This window comes from Lithobates pipiens, unplaced genomic scaffold (genome assembly GCF_037356315.1).
Source record: "Lithobates pipiens isolate NorthernLeopardFrog02 unplaced genomic scaffold, aLitPip1_a1.2 Scaffold_25, whole genome shotgun sequence".
NCBI lineage: Eukaryota > Metazoa > Chordata > Amphibia > Anura > Ranidae > Lithobates > Lithobates pipiens.
In genome coordinates this window covers 89,319,346-89,338,456 of record NW_027507787.1, presented here as the reverse complement: position 1 = coordinate 89,338,456, position 19,111 = coordinate 89,319,346, and the positions used below count along the sequence as shown (strand labels likewise).

General features: G+C 41.9%; 1 protein-coding gene across 2 annotated transcripts in view; it reads left to right on the top strand.

Annotated features, from left to right (window-relative positions):
* The window catches only part of LOC143930375 (membrane-spanning 4-domains subfamily A member 8-like), a 99,885-nt gene that overhangs the window by 77,723 nt on the left and 3,051 nt on the right, over positions 1–19,111 (top strand). For both annotated transcript variants that reach the window (XM_077454654.1, XM_077454655.1), the window contains exon 6: positions 14,639–14,761. In XM_077454654.1, coding sequence (XP_077310780.1) covers positions 14,639–14,761 — 123 coding nt within the window. The remainder of the gene's footprint in view (positions 1–14,638; positions 14,762–19,111) is intronic.

Here is a 19,111-nt window from a genome sequence, read left to right as displayed (position 1 = left end):
CAACACAAGTAAACACAAAATGCAATTTGTAAATGAAGGTGTTTATTATTAAAGGTGAAAAAAAATCAAAACCATCATGGCCCTGTGTGAAAAAGTGATTGCCCCCCTTGTTAAAACATACTATAACTGTGGTTGTCCACACCTGAGTTCAATTTCTCTAGCCACACCCAGGCCTGATTATTGCCACACCTGTTCACAATCAAGGCATCACTTAAATAGGAGCTGCTTGACACAGTAAGGTCCACCAGAAGATCCTTAAAAGCTACACATCATGCCAAGACCCAAAGAAATTCAGGAACAATTGAGAAAGAAAGTAATTGAGATCTATCAGTCTGGAAAGGGTTATAAAGCCATTTCCAAAGCTTTGGGAATCCAGCGAACCACAGTGAGAGCCATTATCCACAAATGGCGAAGACATGGAACAGTGGTGAACCTTCCCAGGAGTGGCCGGCCGCCCAAAATTACCCCAAGAGCGCAGCGACGACTCATCCAAGAGGTCACAAAAGACCCCACAACAACGTCCAAGGAACTGCAGGCCTCACTTGCCTCAGTTAAGGTCAGCGTTCATGCCTCCACTATCAGGAAAAGACTGGGCAAAAATGGCCTGCATGGCAGAGTTCCAAGGAGAAAACCACTGCTGAGCAAAAAGAACATCAAAGCTCGTCTCAATTTCTCCACAACACATCTTGATAATCCCCAAGACTTTTGGGACAACATTCTGTGGACCGATGAGACAAAAGTGGAACTCTTTGGAAGGTGTGTGTCCAAGTATATCTGGCGTAGAAGGAACACTGCATTTCATAAAAAGAACATTATACCAACAGTAAAATATGGTGGTGGTAGTGTGATGGTCTGGGGCTGTTTTGCTGCTTCAGGACCTGGAAGACTTGCCGTGATAAAAGGAACTATGAATTCTGCTGTCTACCAAGAGATCCTGAAGGAGAATGTCCGACCATCTGTTCGTGTACTCAAGCTGAAACGAACTTGGGTTCTGCAGCAGGACAATGATCCTAAACACACCAGCAAGTCCACCACCGAATGGCTGAAGAAAAACAAAATGAAGACTTTGGAGTGGCCTAGCCAAAGTCCTGACCTGAATCCTATTGAGATGTTGTGGTATGACCTTAAAAAGGCCGTTCATGCTCGAAAACCCTCTAATGTAACTGAATTAGGACAATTCTGCGAAGATGAGTGGGCCAAAATTCCTCCAGGACGCTGTAAAAGCCTCATTGCACGTTATCGCAAACGCGTGGTTGCAGTTGTTGCTGCTAAGGGTGGCCCAACCAGTTATTAGGTTTAGGGGGCAATCACTTTTTCACACAGGGCCATGATGGTTTGGATTTTTTTTCACCTTTAATAATAAACACCTTCATTTACAAATTGCATTTTGTGTTTACTTGTGTTGTCCTTGACTATTGTTTAAATTGGTTTGATGTTCCGAAACACTTAAGTGTGACAAACATGCAAAGGAACAGGAAATGAGGAAGGGGGCAAACACTTTTTCACACCACTGTACATATGTGTGCAGATAATCATTGGGATAAGTGATTTTAGTGGGACATATGTGGGGGACATGTTTTTATTATTAGGGACATGTGTTTTTATTATTTGGGGACATGTATGTTTTGGGGACATGTGTGTTATGGGGACATATGTGGGGACTGTGTTTACACTGTGTGGTGTGTTGTGTGTTTACACTAGACTGAAGATCAGTGAGTAAAAAGCTGTAAAAAACAGCTCATACTCACTGATCATCAGCCGGCTGCAGCAATCTGCTCTCCTCTCCTCAGCGATGACTTCTGTGTGAGGAGAGGAGGAGCCGATTGCCTAGCAACCGGCTGTTTGTTTACATCACATGATGGCCGTGATTGGACACGGCCGTCATGTGATCAGGAGGGCCAATCACAGAGCCCTCCTGCCGATCTGAGATGCGCCGTGTCCCGGTGACACGGGCGCATCGGGATCGCACCGCTGCGCGGGCACGCGGGCGCGCGATCCCGCTCCTCCTGATGGACGTTCCTGAACGTCCTATCAGGAGTAGACGGCTCCCACCCGGCCGTATATGTGCATTGGCCGGGTGGGAAGTGGTTAAGGACACTAACACAACAAGAGACTTCTCATCAAATGTATTTTTATTGCTTTCGATTTTTATATGTAACACAGTGGTGGTTCATTTCATTATAACCAGGACACTGACACTTTAAGCCCTTGTACACACGGTCGGAGATTCCGACGGAATGTGTCCGATCAGACCGTTTTGTCGGATATTCCGACTGTGTGTGGTCTACATTGGATACTTCGACGGACCAAGTTTTCCAACTTGTTGGTAAAATTTTCCGACAAAATGCTCCGATCGGACATACTCCGATCATGTGTAGAGAATTCCGATCGGACAAAGTGCCATGCATGCTCAGATCAAATTCCTACACCAAAGCTATTGGCTACTAGCGTGAACGTAGTCCCATCGTAACAAAATAACGTCATCACGTCGGATTTTCTGACAATTTTGTCCGACCGTGTGTATGCAACAGATTCGGAAAAAATCCAACGGATTTGGTTGTCGGAATCTCTGACCGTGTGTACAAGGGCTAAGAGACTTTTAATTTAATATATATCTTTTGTCTTTAATATTCACTTTTTGGACACTTGTAATTATTGATTTTTAGCTTAGTGTGAATTTCTTATATTAGTGGCACAGTTTTCTTTGTTACTTTTGTTTTTTGTGTTTATCTCCCATCACTGCAGCCTATCTACTTATTTTTACTTGGGTCAGCACGGTTTTTCCATACGAAGGAAGTTTATTGCCAGTAGCCAATAGCTGCCCTAGCGTCGGTTTTCGCCCGTCAGACTAGCATACAGGCAAACTGATTTTTCGACCGGACTCGAGTTCTTTGGAAAGATTTGAAACATGTTTTATTTCTAGGTCCATCTGACTTTTGGGGGAAAAAAAATCCGCTGGAGCCCATACATGATCGTAATATCCGGATTCATTCCGGCTGACCTAGTCCGTCAAAGTCCGGTCGTGTGTATGCGGCATAAGACTATATAATGACTGTAGTCCAGCCAGTAGTTTTCTATGAGTATAACCTTTTTATGTCCAGTCCTTAATACCTAAAATCTTTAGATACACATCCCAAAGCCAATCAATATACCCCTCATACTGTATATGCATTTCAGTGTTGGATTACTATCACCAGGAATATAATGGTCTTTTTTTAGACTAGGCACATCAAAGTGGACCTGTATTTTACATTTGCCGGTTAAACAATGCTTTTAAATATTGAGTCATCCCCAAAAAAGTGATCTTTTAGTCCTAGATGCCTGGTGGGTTGAACCAGCTCCTAGCTTCTCTGAAAAAAAAAAAAATATCCTCCATTTTTAGTCACCTATTCAATAAATGAATATTAAAGTGACACTGTGCAATTCAAAAAGTAAGAAGAACACTGATTATTTCCCCAATAATCAATGAAAATATGTGCAATAAACAGTTCATATATATAAATATATCTAAACAATATATGAAAATGGATTATATAAAAATTCATTTACAAAAAATCTGACCACAAAAATATTAACACCTCATGTGTATCATAAATGAAAAAAAAAAAATTATATTTAAATCAGACCATAATTAATCAATAATAAAAGTAGAAATATTAACTCTACTGAAAGTTCATAGAAAAAAAGTCCCAGAGAAAAATAAATTTTTCCACGGTGAAGAAAAAGTGAATTAAATCCAAAAACGTGTCGAATGTGGAAAACAGCACCTCCACCATAGTAAATGCTGCCGCTTACCAGATGGTAGTGGTTCCTCATTACAGGGAACCACAAAACAGACTTAGGCCGCGTACACACGCGGGGACTGTTCGCCCAACTTTGTTCGTCAAACAGTTTGAGCGGACAGTCCGCTCAAAATTAGCATGGACGGACTTGGCCACACACGACGAACGAACAGTCCGCTGAAACTTGCGCGATGACGTGAACGGCATGTACGACGGGACTAGAAATACGACGTCCTATACACTGCAATGCAACCTTCGCCGTGTAAATCCTTTCTGAGCATGCGCGGAACTTAGTTTGACGAACAAGCCTACACACGGGCGGACTGTCCGCTCAAACCAAGTTTCAGTGGACAGTTTTACGGAATTTCCGAAAAACTTTGTTCGTCAGACTGTCCGCTGAAACTGTCCGCTGAAGCCCACACACGAGCGGACTGTCCGCCGAAACACTGTTCAGCGGACAAAGTTGGGCGAACAGTCCCCGCGTGTGTACGCAGCCTTATTCCCCCAGCCAGGGTTCTTGGATAGATATGTTAATACGAACGGACTCCCCCAATCACCATTGATATTTCAGTCCGACCCAGCAAATATCCCCAGCATCAGCATATATATAAAGGATAAAACTTGCAATAGTGTAAAACCATAGCGTTTATTATAAAAAGTAAAACAGATTACGCAATTACATTTAAATGTTGTACACAAAGCATGTAACAATCGAGCCGGTCGGTCTGGATAAACGCCCGATACTTCCGGGACTCAGCGCGTAGCAGTGACGCCAGTGCATCGCTCCTACTCCATACGCGTTTCGTCACTATCAGGATGTCGTCACGGGGAAGGTCGGCGTCCTGACACATCGCTTGTATATTGTCACGTACCTGGTGAAGGAGCCCAGAATGCAGGGAGCGGCCTCTCGTAAGCCTCCGGCTCTAGAACCCCTGAAAATGGGGACAGGGATTCTAGAGTTCCAGGCAAGGTGTAGGACTGGTCCGGACCTCCCGAGGAAGTGTGGGTAACACAGAACCACAGAATCAGCAGGCAGCAGGTGGTACACAGGAGCTTGGCAGAGGCACTGGAACAGCTGGCAGATAGAAGATGTCCTGAAGCGCAGAAGAAGCCGGATGCTGGAACAACCAGTAGGCAGGCTGGTAGCAGAAGAAACACGGCAGTCAAGCAGGAACAGCAGATAGCCAGGAATAGTCAAGGTACAAGCCGGGTCGGTAACAGGCGGGCAGCAAACGGTTCCAAGGGAGAGGCAAAAGCGTAGTCAGACAGGCCAAAGGTCAAAGGCTGGCAGCAAACAGACGTCGTCAGGAACAGGCTGGGTAAACAGGGATCAAGGTAAACAGAGTAGCAAAAAAAAGGAACACCGGACACGCTGTAGACTGGACAGCAAGGAGGCACAGTGGCAGATTCCTTAAGTAGCCCTTTGGGCACCAAAAACGGTCGCACGGCGTGTCTGCGTCCGTTCGTGACCCCACGCACCCGCGTGCGCCCGTTTGTAACATCGCGCACCTGCGTGCGCCCGTTCGTACCAACGCGCACCCGCGTGCGTCCGTTCACGCTAACGTGCGCCCATGGATACCGACTAGTTCTTAACATGGGGATTCTGCGGGCAGGTCTCCCATATGCCACTGGATTACCGGAACGACCATGACATATACCCAAACAATACCAAGCCTCAGTTCGATTTCCGGAAGTGAGACGAAAAACCACCATCTTGGTTAAGGGTAAATACAATCAAAACATATGGCTACCAAACTAAATGGAGCAACAAAGAATTTCTTGTGTGTATACGCACATCCTCATTTGCATAGCAAAAATATCAAATATATCCTAACGGTTAAATGGTACAAACTCTGTCTGGCGGGTTTAAATTAATACTTTAAAGGGGATCAATATATGACCCACCCCCACACCGCATACACGGTATCACAAAACTCGGCTACTCCCAAAAAAAATAATTTTTTACATATATTTTAAAATAAAAAAATAACATAACGCATTAAACACCCAAAATTAAAAAAAATATTTATTTAAAAAAAACTTTCTTTAAAACATCAACACCCATTTAAAATAGTTTCAAAACCAATGTCACTAGGAATTCTCAATAAAACAATTGACATCTACATCGATATTTAAACCAAAGGGAATATAACTTTTTAATTTATATACCCAGGCCATCTCCAACCTAGAGATGCTCCTAACCAAACAGCTACCCCTCCAATGTGGCTTGAATTTGTCAATCCCCATAAATATTGTGTTGGAGGGGTCCCTGTTATGTACGGCAAGGTAGTGCTTGGACACAGAGTGCTTTGAAACCTCTCTGTATATTGTTTATATGCTCATTGAGACGGACCTGCAAGGGTCTCTTAGTCTGGCCCACATACTGCAGGCCACATGGACATTGGGGCATATAAACAACCCCAACAGTCGAACAGATAATGAGGGGTTCAATCGAAAAAAAAACTTTAGAGGTCCAAGTAGAGGAGAAACTAGTTGTCCTTCTCGTTGTACACCGATTTAACTGACAGACCTGGCACTTCCTACATTGATAATAACCTGTAAGAGAAAAAATTCGGTCTATCCATAGGGGGGTTCAAATGTTTAGCACCAATCTATCCTTAAGAGTTGGTGCGCCCCTAAAAACCACCTGAGGTCCAAAAACCAAAATGGTCTTCAGAACCTTACCATTTTTAAAGGGGTTGTAAAGGTAAATGTTTTTTCACCTTAATGCATTCTATGCATTAAGGTGAAAAAACATCTGACAGTGCCTGCGCCCCCAGCCCCCCCGTTTTACTTACCTCACCCCTCAAAAATCCCGCACTCGCCCCCGCCGTCCTTCCTCGCCACTCAGCCTGGCCGCTGATTGGCTGGAGTGGACGGATGGAAAGCAGCGCAGCCATTGGCTCACGCTGCTGTCAATCACATCCACAGACATGGAGCGCCGGGGGCGGGGCCATGTGATACAGCGAGCAGCTATAGCCGCCAGCTGTATCACGGGAGCGCGCCCGCGGGTGCTTCTCACCATGCGAGGGAGCTTGCATGAACGTGAGAAGTACCTGCGGGAAGAAGCAGAGACAGCCGCAGAGGGACCCCAGAAGAGCAGGTTCGGGGCCACTCTGTGCAAAATGAGCTGCACAGTGTAGGTAAGTATAACATGTTTGTTATTTAAAAAAAACAAAAAACTTTACAATCCCTTTAAGGATATGCCAATGTTTGTTCATGATATGCCTAACACTAAAATGTTGGCATGAGAAACTAGTAGGACAACGAAAGGTACTCTCACCACAGTTATTAGCCACTTTTTCCCTCAATAGGTCATCACGGTTAGTATTAATAACCTGACCCAATATATTAGTGAAGGACTCGGAGGTATAACCTTTAGCCTCAAAATGCTTAGTGAGATCCTGTGCTTGGGCCAAAAAGGTACCATTATCTGTGTAGTTGCGCTTTAATCTTAAGTATTGACTCTTAGGTACCTACCTGAGCCAAGATCTATGATGACAGCTGTCATAAGGTATATAGGAATTTCTGTCTGTGGGCTCGAAATAAGTAGAAGTAACAAAACTCTCTTCACTGACAGAAATCGTAAGGTCCAGAAAATGAATCTGTTCGAAACTGGCCTCATGATTTACATGGATACCCCTATCATTAGTATTCAGAAAACACATAGTCCGACAAATCAGACTCGCTGCCATCCCAAAGGAGGAGGACGTCATCTATATATCGAACCCAGAGGATGACCTCTGACCTTGGTTCAGCAAAGACGACGTCCTCCTCCCATTTGGCCATGAACAGGTTTGCCAAACTGGGGGGCATACTTGGTCCCCATGGCAACACCTCTGTCTTGGCGGTAATATTGGCCATTGAACCAAAAAAAGTTATGGGTCGTTGCATATTCTAGCAAAACCATAATTAAATCAATCTGCTCCTGAGGTAAATTCGACCATTTCAAAATCGAAAGCTGAGTCCATTCGATTATTTGTGACCTGAACTGGGTTTGGATCGCGTGCCTAAGTTGTAAGTACTTATAAAAGGTACTATTTGATATGTTGAATTCTTGTTTTAAATCTGAAAAAGCTTTCAAGGTACTGCCGTCGTATAGCTGTCGTAAGCGTCTAATGCCCTGCCGTTCCCATTCTACTGATTTCTCTATATTACTTAGTTCTGGCAGTTTATTATTGTTCCATAAAGGAACATATTCTTATATCCCCTTATACCCCAGCAAAAGCTTCGCTGTCTGACAGACTTTTTTAATCAATTTAAACGTCGGGCACTTATGGAAGAATGACTCCAGAACCTCAAGTAGAGAGTTATGCTTGACCTCATCAACATTAAACTCCTATTGGGATTCCCACCCTCATAATCTCCACAACCCCCCAAGTGTTGGAGCTGGGATGCAAGAAAATATGTCCTAGAATTCTATTTGTTTAAACCATTTATGGTCTATCCAAACTGGGGAGTTGTGGAAGAAGTATAAAATCTGAGGTAACCAGTATAATTAATTCAGATGTATCCAAAGGCCTAATCTCTAAAATATATACTAGTTTGGAAGCTAGAACAATAAGCAGAATAGGACTTTCTAAGAGTAGAGCTAAATGGGAAAGAGACATAGGGCAATAACAACAGAGGATTGGGGAGAAATCTTGCAAAGAGGAAGGTTGGTCTCAATCTCTCCCTCACAGAAGGTGTCACACCTATTTCTGCTCCTATAGGGTATACTACACTCCAGCAAAAATGTTTAGTTTTGGATGGAAACAAGATGATCATTGTCCTAGATGTGGAGCATCAGGGAATTTCATCCACATGCTTTGGAGATGCCCAAAGCTATTTAAGTATTGGATTGAAGTAGTAGACAGTATAAATAAAATCTTTAACGCTATCCTGGAACCAACGGCTAAGATCTGCTTACTGGGAAGTGTGGAGAGGGGCAGAGCTCCGAAAGAAACTCTGGAGCCAGTTTTGAAATGCCTTTTCCAGGAAGAAAAATGATTACACAGAAATGGCAGGCACATACCCCCGCTGCTGCAGAGTTGGGTTGATACAGTCAATTTAGTAGTGGGGAATGAGAGAGTGATGTATACTCGACAGGGTAATTATGGGAAATTTATTACAATGTGGAAATCCTGGCTAGATGAGGGGGGTATCCCCCTTAAGGGGGGATTGGGACATATTTATATTTTTCCCCGTTTTTTCTTTTTTCTTTTCTTCTTTCCTTTTTTTGTTTCTCTTCCTTCTTTTGTAAATTTTTATTTTTTCGTATAATTAGTGGATATAAGTACACTTATATGGTGCAGGGATGGGGGGCTGAGGAAATAGTATTGTTATCTGATATAATTTAGAATATTGTAACATTTATGTTGTGAAGAAAGTATTTTTCATAATTGCTATTTTTTTATACTGTAATTTCTGTTATTGCTATGTTCTTGGTGTTAAATTATTAAATAAATGAATAAAAAAATTATTAAGATAAAAAAAAAAATTCGACCATTTATCCAAAAAATGTAAAACAGCTTCTAAACCCAAATGGTGGGGATCACTGTATAAATTGAGGTAACGTCGTCCGTTACGAGCCACATCCCCACCCTAGGTTTATAATTAGATAGGAGATTAATGATATCCCGAGTATCTTTCACATATGATGGCATGGAGCGAACCAACGGTTGCAAGAAAAAAATCTGTGTACTTGCCCACCTGGGACATAATAGAATCTATCCCACTGACTATGGGACGTCCCGGGGGCAAGCAAGTCTTTTATGTATTTTTGGTAAATAGTATATTATCTGAATCCTAGGTGCCCTCGGCACCAGGAACCATTTTTCTTTTTTATTTAAGATGTTCCTATCAAAACCCCTAGTGACAATTAGTTCTAATTCCTTCTTATTTTTTTCATTAGGATTAAACCGTAAAGGAGTGTACGTGATATCATCCCCCAAAATACGGTACATCTCTTGCATATAGTCATCCTTCTTTAGGACAACTATCCCCCCGCCCTTATCCGCAGGGGATTTTGGGGATTGACAAATTGGCCTGGGTGTATAAATTAAAAAGATATGTTCCCTTTGCTTTAAATATCGATGTAAATGTCAATTGTTTTATTGAGAATTCTTAGTGACATTGGTTTTGAAACTATTTTTTATGAATTGCTTCTGATATTATTTTTTTTCTTTCTTCATACATGTATCCTTGTCAGTTCGATTTCTGGCTGGTTATGAATCACCAATTCTATAGGTTTTGCTATTCACAGCTTGTAATGTGGATTCCTATATGTATGGTCCTGTTATCAAATATAAGTTCTTTATAGGTCCCTTTATTTTCAATAATATTAAATGGGTGTTGATGTTTTAAAGAGATTTTTATTTTTATTTTTTTTTAAATTTTGGATGCGTTATGTATTAAACATTTTTTTTGGAGTAGCCGAGTTTTGTGCTACCGTGTGTGCAGTGTGGGGGTGGGTCATATATTGATCCCCTTTAAAGTTTTCATTTAAACCCGCCAGACAGAGTTTGTACCATTTAACCGTTAGGATATATTTGATATTTTCGCTATCCAAATGAGGATGTGCGTATACACAAAAGAAATTCTTTGTTGCTCCATTGAGGCTTGGCATTGTTTGGGTATATAAGTGGTGCGTCAGGACGCCGCCCGTACCCCGTGATGACGTCCTGATAGTGACGAAACGCATAGGGAAGAGGAGCGACGCACTGACGTCACCGCTACACAATGAGTCCCGGAAGTATCTGGCGTTTATCGAGCCCGGCGGCTCGATTGTTACATGCTTTGTGTAAAACGTTTAAATGTAACTGCACAATCTGTTTTACTTTTTATAATAAACGCTATGGTTTTACACTATTGAGAGTTTTATCCTTTATATATATGCTGACACTGTGGATATTTGCTGGGTCAGACTGAAATATCGGTGGTGATTGGGGGAGCCCGTTCGTATTAACATATCTATCCAAGAACCCTGGCTGGGGGAATAAGCCGTCTGTGTTTTGTGGTTCCCTGTAATAAGGAACCACTACCATCTGGTAAGCGGCAGCATTTACTGTGGTGGAGGTGATGTTTTCCACAATTGACACGTGTTTTGGGATTTATTTCACTTTTTCTTCACCGTGGAAGATTTTACTTTTCTCTGGGACTTTTTTTCTATGAACTTTCAGTAGAGTTAATATTTCTACTTTTATTATTGATTATGGTCTGATTTAAATATATTTTTTTTTTTCATTTATGATACACATGAGGTGTTAATATTTTTGTGGTCAGATTTTTGGTAAATTAATTTTTATATAATCCATTTTCATATATTGTTTAGATATATTTATATATATGAACTGTTTATTGCACATATTTTCATTGATTGGGGAAATAATCAGTGTTCTTCTTACTTTTTGAATTGCACAGTGTCACTTTAATATTCAATTATTGAATACTGGTCAGTCTGTAGCGCAGCCCACTCTTTTAGTTCCTTTTCCTCTATTTTCTTGATCATACAATCATGGGACACAGGAGCTTCATTACATAGTGGGTTATATAGGCACCTCTGGTGATTGGACACTGGTTAACCCCCAATTAAGGAGAATTCCTCCCCTATATAACCCCTCCCATATGGGAGGCACCTCAGTTTTTTCGCCAGTGTCTATGGTGGTTGGTCACGTAAAACATGTGCTATGAAGAAAGCTCTGTGCAGGTCCCTGTGGGGGCCTAAGGGCTACAACAAACTGGATCCATATCTCGGGCCGATAGTTTGACTCCCAGGATGATATGGTCATCTGAAGAAACAAGGTTTTGCCTGTAAGTCCTCTCCTATTGGAAGACTGGGCTCTGGGAAAACCAGACTTGGTGTACTATTTACATAGTGGCACGAAAGTTTCTGGCAGAGTCTTTTACAAGGTCCAGGTAGGAGGTTCTTCTGAGAAGGAACTCCAAAAAAAACCTGAGGCTTGGCACAACTCTGCTCGCCGTGATGGGTGAAGGCTGGAATCTGTCTGTTTTCAGCAATTCCTGCGGCGAGGACAGGTAAGGGAAGTTAATCCTATATAAATTATATTATGGATTTCTTCATTGAGTAGTTGTATGTCTTACCTGGTTTCCACCACTAGAGGGAGTAAGAGCAGCCTGATGCATAGTTACATGCCTTTCAGATACACACGCTCAGTGAAGCCTGGTTCTCCCAGATGACTCATGTCTCCACTGCAATCTCTGCCACAATGAAGGTAATACAGGGGTCCCACATAGTCTTGGGGGTCCCACGCAGCTCCGATGGCGATTCCCTTCCCCCCTGGATACCGGCGGTCCTTGTGCACGCGCGCTGAACGCGCTCCCGTGCTAATGGAGGAGGAGGGAGTGTGGTTGCGAGCCGTGCACGGGGCTGTACTGCGCAGGCGCCAGGCGGCAGTTTTAAAAAGCCCAGAGCGTCAGGGGGCTGTAAGTGGAAACACAGGAGCTGTGGGCAGTGAGCATCCAAAGGGATTGGATCCAGGCAAACCTAAGACACCTACTCAGCATCAGGTTGTGCAGTTTAAGCATATATTTTTATTGTGAGACTTTAAGCACAACAGAACAAAAAAGAAGATACTTTATCACCTAGAAATAAATTGCAATGCCCACCGCCAGCCAAAATAAACAAACAGATGACCAGGTGTACACACACCACATGGTAAAACTAGCTCAGGGGGCTGTCATCAGCTATATAAAGAAAGGTGTGGGGATAGAGGTTGCATAATTGCACAAATATGACCAGTGATATCACTGCAATGCCTGCCTTTTTGCTTACTTAGTGAGTATTCCCAGTGGTGTTGGCAGTTCCCAGGGATGCTGCAGGCAGAAGCACCCGCTGCTTTCTTAAACACTTGTGGACCGTTCACCATACATATACTGTGGCAGCTCTGCACTGGATCACATACCTAGTACGTGATCCAACACTTCTGGGTCTGGGGTACATATGAGTACCACTGGCAACTAGCTGTGATTAGACAGCTCACAGCCACGCACAGTCCCTGTGTTATGTCCATCATAGGGCAGTACTGGGTGTGACTGTAAGCGGAGCCGAGCTGAGTACACTCGGCTATGTATCTTGGAGGGGCCCCCTATTGGGCGGGGCCCATGAGCTTGAGCCTAGTTAACCCCAATGGTAAGTCCGGCCCTGCCGGTATGGTATCAAATGCACTGATGAAATCGAAAAACATGATCCTCACTGTGTTCGCTAGGGTGTTAGCAGGAAAATTATAGTTTCCTCAATTCCTAATCTAGGTTGGTAGGGGAACTGTAATGTGTCTAAAAATGTATTAACCAACGGCTGCAACTGATCTAAAATGGGTGTTTCCAAGGTCTTCGTGATGTGGGAGGTCAAAGCCACTGATCTGTAATCCTTGGAGCCTTGAGGACATGGTATCTTTGGAACAGGAGCAAGGCAAAACGTCTTTCACAACACAGGGACCGTTTGAATACTCAGGCTCAGGTTAAAGACCCATTGAAGGACACCCCCAGATGATCTGCCAACGCTATCAGGGCCAGCTAATTTTCCTGTCTTAAGTTTCCTTTAGAGAGTAACTCCACTTTATTGAGAAAAAAAATTATAACAAAATTTGTTGCAGATTCCTACCTTTTGTATTCTGAAGAAATTTATGTATGTAAAAATGAAATCTGACTTGTATCTTAGGCAGACTTCTGGGAAAATTGGTGAGCCAATCACACAAGCAGGAAATGATGTTTATGGGGAGTGGTCAGTACACATTCTGTGTACAGGAAACTCCAGGTAGCCATATTGTAATGCATTCTCAGAAAATTTAATTGGCTGCAGATTGAAAAGGAAAGGTGATTTTTAATAATATTCAATTACAAAATGATTAGTGTCGCAATTATATGCGCTATATTATCTTTTCTTTTTTGCTATTTTTTTCCCCTCAAAAGTGGTTACCCTTTAACTGTCTGCTTACCTTGTCATTGTACTTTCCCATGAAGGAGGAGTAGAGCTCCCAGTGAGGGTATGCAATAGGGGGGAAGTAGAACCCACAATAAATGAGGAAGCACATCTAGTATGAGGAGTGCAGGTTACTTGTCTCAACACTGCTTGTCTACAGCTCCATGTTCAAGGCAAGGGCCACTGAATCAACCCTGTTAAAAAAAAAAAAAAAAAAAAAAAAAACAGGTTCAGTTCATTTGCCCTCACACACCTCCCCAGTCACTCCACCAACTGGCTTGAAACCTGTAACCACATTGTTTTGCTGGAGTTTTCTCCTATGTTTCTCTTTATACTCTCTAATCTTCATCTTCAGGTCCCTCTGAATTGTTTTTAACTCTTCTCATTTGCTGGGAATTATGAATATCCCCTTTATCCCTCATTAACCATGATTTATTATTTGTATAACAATGAACAATTCTTGTTGGAACAACAAAATCTACACATTTATATAATATGTTATGCACTTGGTAAGCCCATCAAGTGTCCCTTCCTTGTGGCTCACAGAGTGCATTCCAATGTGTCACCTCAAAACAGCCCCATTCCTGACCACTGAGGAGTCTTGGTCATCCCAGCTATACATGCTGAAATCTCTGTGAGATAATATAAGTCCTCATGAGAGTGAAGAGACTCTTAAGCCCCATACACACTATCAGTTTTTCTGCTGAGTTTTTCCTTCAGATTTACCAAAACCATGTAGTAGAAGGGCCTGCCTGATTGCATACAAATTGAAACTCCTAAGGTTTGACCTCATATTATATGGTTTTGATAAATCTGAAGGAAAAACTCAGCAGAAAAACTGATAGTGTGTATGGGGCTTTAGTTGATGCAATTTCAAAGAATCTACCAACCAGTTTTGGGTGTACTCACCCTTTAATGTGTTTATTTACATGTACAGTATGGAGGTGATGTTCTTCGTGGATTCTTCATTCTTACATACCTGCTGCAGTTCTCCATTTCTATTAGCCTCTCTGTGTTTGGCTGTCGGGCTCAGAAGCACTCAAATCCAATACCCGCTCAGGTAAGTGCCAGACAAGTCATATAATTTTTAGGTTGTCAGAGCTTCAACACAAAGTCAAAGGGGTCTGGTGCAAAATCAGTAGTGCACTGTGCATGAACTTGTGTGTTGCGATTCCACTCATTTGAAATGGCATCTTAATACAGTACACACAAATGTGATGCAGTGCACTGCAAACATATGCAGTCCTTGGTGCCAAATGAGTTAGGTATGCCACATTACTTTTTTTTTTTTTTTTTTACATAAAACTTTATTCAGCTTATTAACACTTATGTGCCATGAGCCGTAAGTAGAATTTTTTTTCTAATTATACTCTTTATTTAGAGAAAACCAATGAGAAAGAGCAAATGAGAAACATAAATATACCACCGGCCAGCGGAAAATCTGCTCGTGTGTGGGCTCCATCGGACTTTTTCCGATGCACAAAGTTTGAGAGCTGGATCTCAAATATTCTGACAACAAAATCCAATCATTTAAATTCCGATCGTGTGTAGACAATTCCGACGGACAAAGTGCCATGCATGCTTAGAATAAATTATGAGACAAAAGCTATTGGCTACTGGTCTCTTTATAGTCCCATTGTACGTGTTGAATGTCACCTTGTTCTGATTTTGATTTTGATTTTGATTTTGTGCGACCGTGTGTATGCAAGACAAGTTTGGGCCAAAATCTGTCTGAAAAAAACTGACGGATTTTGTCGTCGGAATGTCCGACCATGTGTACAGGGCATAAGAAAGAACTTCAGAAATGGTGACTTTCAAAGAGACATGATAATCAGTATATATGAACAGGTTTCCTTGAATACCAAGTAGGTCATGAAAGGCTACATGGGCACTAACAACCTAGAGGTCTAGAAATCAAAGACAACAAACACAGGGGTACAGAGGACAGGTTGGGCATGATAATAATCTGGGATTAAAAGAAAAAGGGGGAAAGGGGAATGGGGAGAGGGAAAGAAGGGGGCATGTGACCCCCATAGCCTGTAGCCATATTAAACCTCCATATACTGTATATTCATTTTATTAGTTCCAACATGGTGACAACTAGGGAGAGCATTTGTCATACATATGACTCACCTGCACATTGTGACATACTTACCTCTCAGTAATTCTCCTGTAGTGCTGGCAACATCACGATCCCCCTCGCTGATTCATCCACCATTGCTGCCATTTTCTCTGCAGCTTCATCTGCATCCAATTTCTTATCTCCTTAGCCACTGGATACCGCTGATGATGTAACACTTACATATGCACAGTTACATTTTCTTGGCACCAGCATCCATTTGTGACATTTCTAACACCAAGAGTGCACATTGAGCTTGTACTGCATTATTTTGGCGGAAAACCAATCAAAGTCTCCTCTACCAAAAAACTAAGAAACAACTCTACATCCCCGTACACATGATTGGACTTTCCGACAACAAAACCTTGGAATTTTGTTTAAAGGGTGTTGGCTCAAACCGGTCTTGCACACAATTACGAACCTAGTGATGTACTACGTGGTTTTTCATCTATTTAACACCACCCTGTGGGTTTCCATTTCTTGTTAGTAGAAGTTTGGTGAGTGTTTATTCATGGTTTTCTTTTCGCGTTTTTCATTTTGTGCTTTTCAGGCCGTTCGTCAACCAGACATGTTGCGGAATCAGAGTAGATAACATGTTATTTATTATTGGCCTTGGAGTTATTGCTTTGACATAATTTTTTTGGTTGAATAATGATTAGATTTGGTATATTTTCTATATTTTTGGATGCATTGAACACACTTTTTGGTTAAGTTCTATTGGCAGATAGCATGTCTATTTTTTTTTTTTAATGCACAAATAAAAAATAAAATAAAAATAATAATATTATTCTTGATATCACTAGAAAAAAAATCCTTTGAAAATTAGTTGCAATAATTCCATCAGTATCACCAGCAAAGCAGCTTCATTATTATCCATTAAAGAAGAAGAGAATGTGTGCTGCATTTGGAGATTTATTTAATAATTTGCCATATCACGTATGTTAATTCTCTATTGCAAATGCTAGTTTACAAGACCAACCGCTTCTGCTTCCGAGTATACGTGTTTGTACTTTTGTCCAACTGACTTTTGTACAAATGATCGGAAATCCAACAACACACATTTGTTGGCGGAAAGTTTGAGAATATGCTAGCCAACATTTGTTGGCGTAAAGTCCGACAACAATTGAGCATACACACGGTTGGACTTTCCGCCAACAAGCTCACATCCAACATTTCTCGTTGGAAAGTCCGATCGTGCATTACTCTTTTTTTTAACTTTAGTTTCTAAATGGCTTTTTAATTTATAGTAAGGTAAAATGCTGAAACTTCTTATTACTGTTTATGGAAAGGACATTCTGGCAACCAAATCCGTTGGATTTTGTCCGAAACTGTTGCATACACACGGTCGGACAAAGTTGTCGGAAAATCTGATTGTACATAACGTGATGACATTATTTCATTACGACGGGACTACGTTCAGGCTAGTAGCCAATAGCTTTGGTCTAGGAATTTGATCTGAGCATGCGTGGCACTTTGTCCGTCGGAGTAGGCTACACATGATCAGAGTATGTCCGATCGGAACATGTTGTCGGAAATTTTATAGACAAGTTGGAAAACTTGGTCCGTCGGTTATTCCGACGGAAACAGTCCAATGGAGACCACACACAGTCGGAATTTCCGAAAATACGGTCCGATCGGACACATTCCGTCAGAATCTCTGACCTTGTGTACAAGGGATAAAACAAGCTCAGTGGAGATTCAAAAGTCAGTGTTGTCAAAATGCTGTATAACTACAGTGACTTGAAAAAGTATTCATACCTCTTAAAATGTTCCAGTTAGTGATGTTACACCAACATACATGTATTTTATTGGGATTTTTTTAGATAGGCCAACACAAAGTGACACATAATTGTGAAGTGGAAGGAAAACGATAAATGGTTTTCCAATTTTTTTAGAAATATGTGAAAAGAGTGCCGTGTATCTGTATTCAGCCCAATACTTTGAAGAACCACCTTTCGCTGCAATTTAGCTGCAAGTCTTTTTTGCTGACATCCCAACCTGCAAAAACTAATTTCAAGGAGGTGACGCTTTGTGCCGGCACCGAACCCCCCCCCCCCCCCCAATTAAATGGAGCCTGCTCACACAGAGCTCTATTACAGATTTGAATATCCCAGCAGCCACTGTAACAAAGTCCCGCCTCCTATGATACACATCACACTGATTCAATGTATCATTTGATCAGTGTTCCATCTATCTAGGAGGCAGGACTTTGTTACAGTCCTCCACCTTGCACAGACTGCCATTCTCTGGCAAGGACGTCATCACATTTTCATGCAGTGCCGAGACAAGGTCATCTAGTGCCCAGGGCGAAGATGTCAAACTGCGGCTCCCCACCAGGTGGAGTAGGGGTGGGATTCAGTTTGTAGTGACACATGCAACACGTCTCATCAAAACATATATAACATATACATTTAATAGCATTAGACATTCTATCCCCCAGTAAAATATTAGGGTAACAGTGAGGAAAGTCAGTGTGAGGAAAAATGCTTGCATGTTGGTGTTGTCACTGGAAGGAAAAGATGTCCTGGCTTCTGTGGTATAAGTCTAAAAAGTGAGTATATACAGTTAGCTCCCTTATTGTTCAGCTGGTGGGCAGAAGAAAAAAAATGGAGGCATCCTCCCCACTGTGCCATTGTATTCTGACAGTAGGGACTCCCCACTGTCAGATTACACTGATCAGTGGCTGCAGCCAATTGGCTATGGCCACTGATCGAATTAAAGTTTTCTAGCATGACTGTTCGACAGAAGTCAATCTACTGATCACATTCTGTCAAACAGGAAGGGGGAGAGCCACACACAGATTGAAATTTTGCCAATCCCTGCTGAACTAGTTGAATTTCAATCTATCTGTACCCACCTTTTAGGAGGACAGATGTAGTGGTGGTATGAAGGAGGGCTGACAACTAGGAGGGTGGAGCTGGGTACACATTTTTTGTAGCAGTGGAAATCTAAAGGTGAGTAAACTTTTTTTTTTTTTTGAGCTGGTGGACAGAAGAAAAAAATAGAATGGATTTCCCCATAAGAGGTCAGCATTTCTGCCCAGCACTGCTGGGGTAATTGGTTCAAATCCCAACTATGGCACTACCTGCTTGGAGTTTTCATGTTCTCCCTGTACCCGTGTGGGTTTCCTCCAGGTACTCCAGTTTCCTAACACACTCCAAAGACATGCTGAGAGGTTAATTGGCTTCTGTCTAACTTGGCCCTAGTATGAGAGTTAGGGACATTCGATAATAATCTCCTTGAGGACAGGGACTGTATATGTAAAGTGCTGTGTAAATTGACAGCACTATA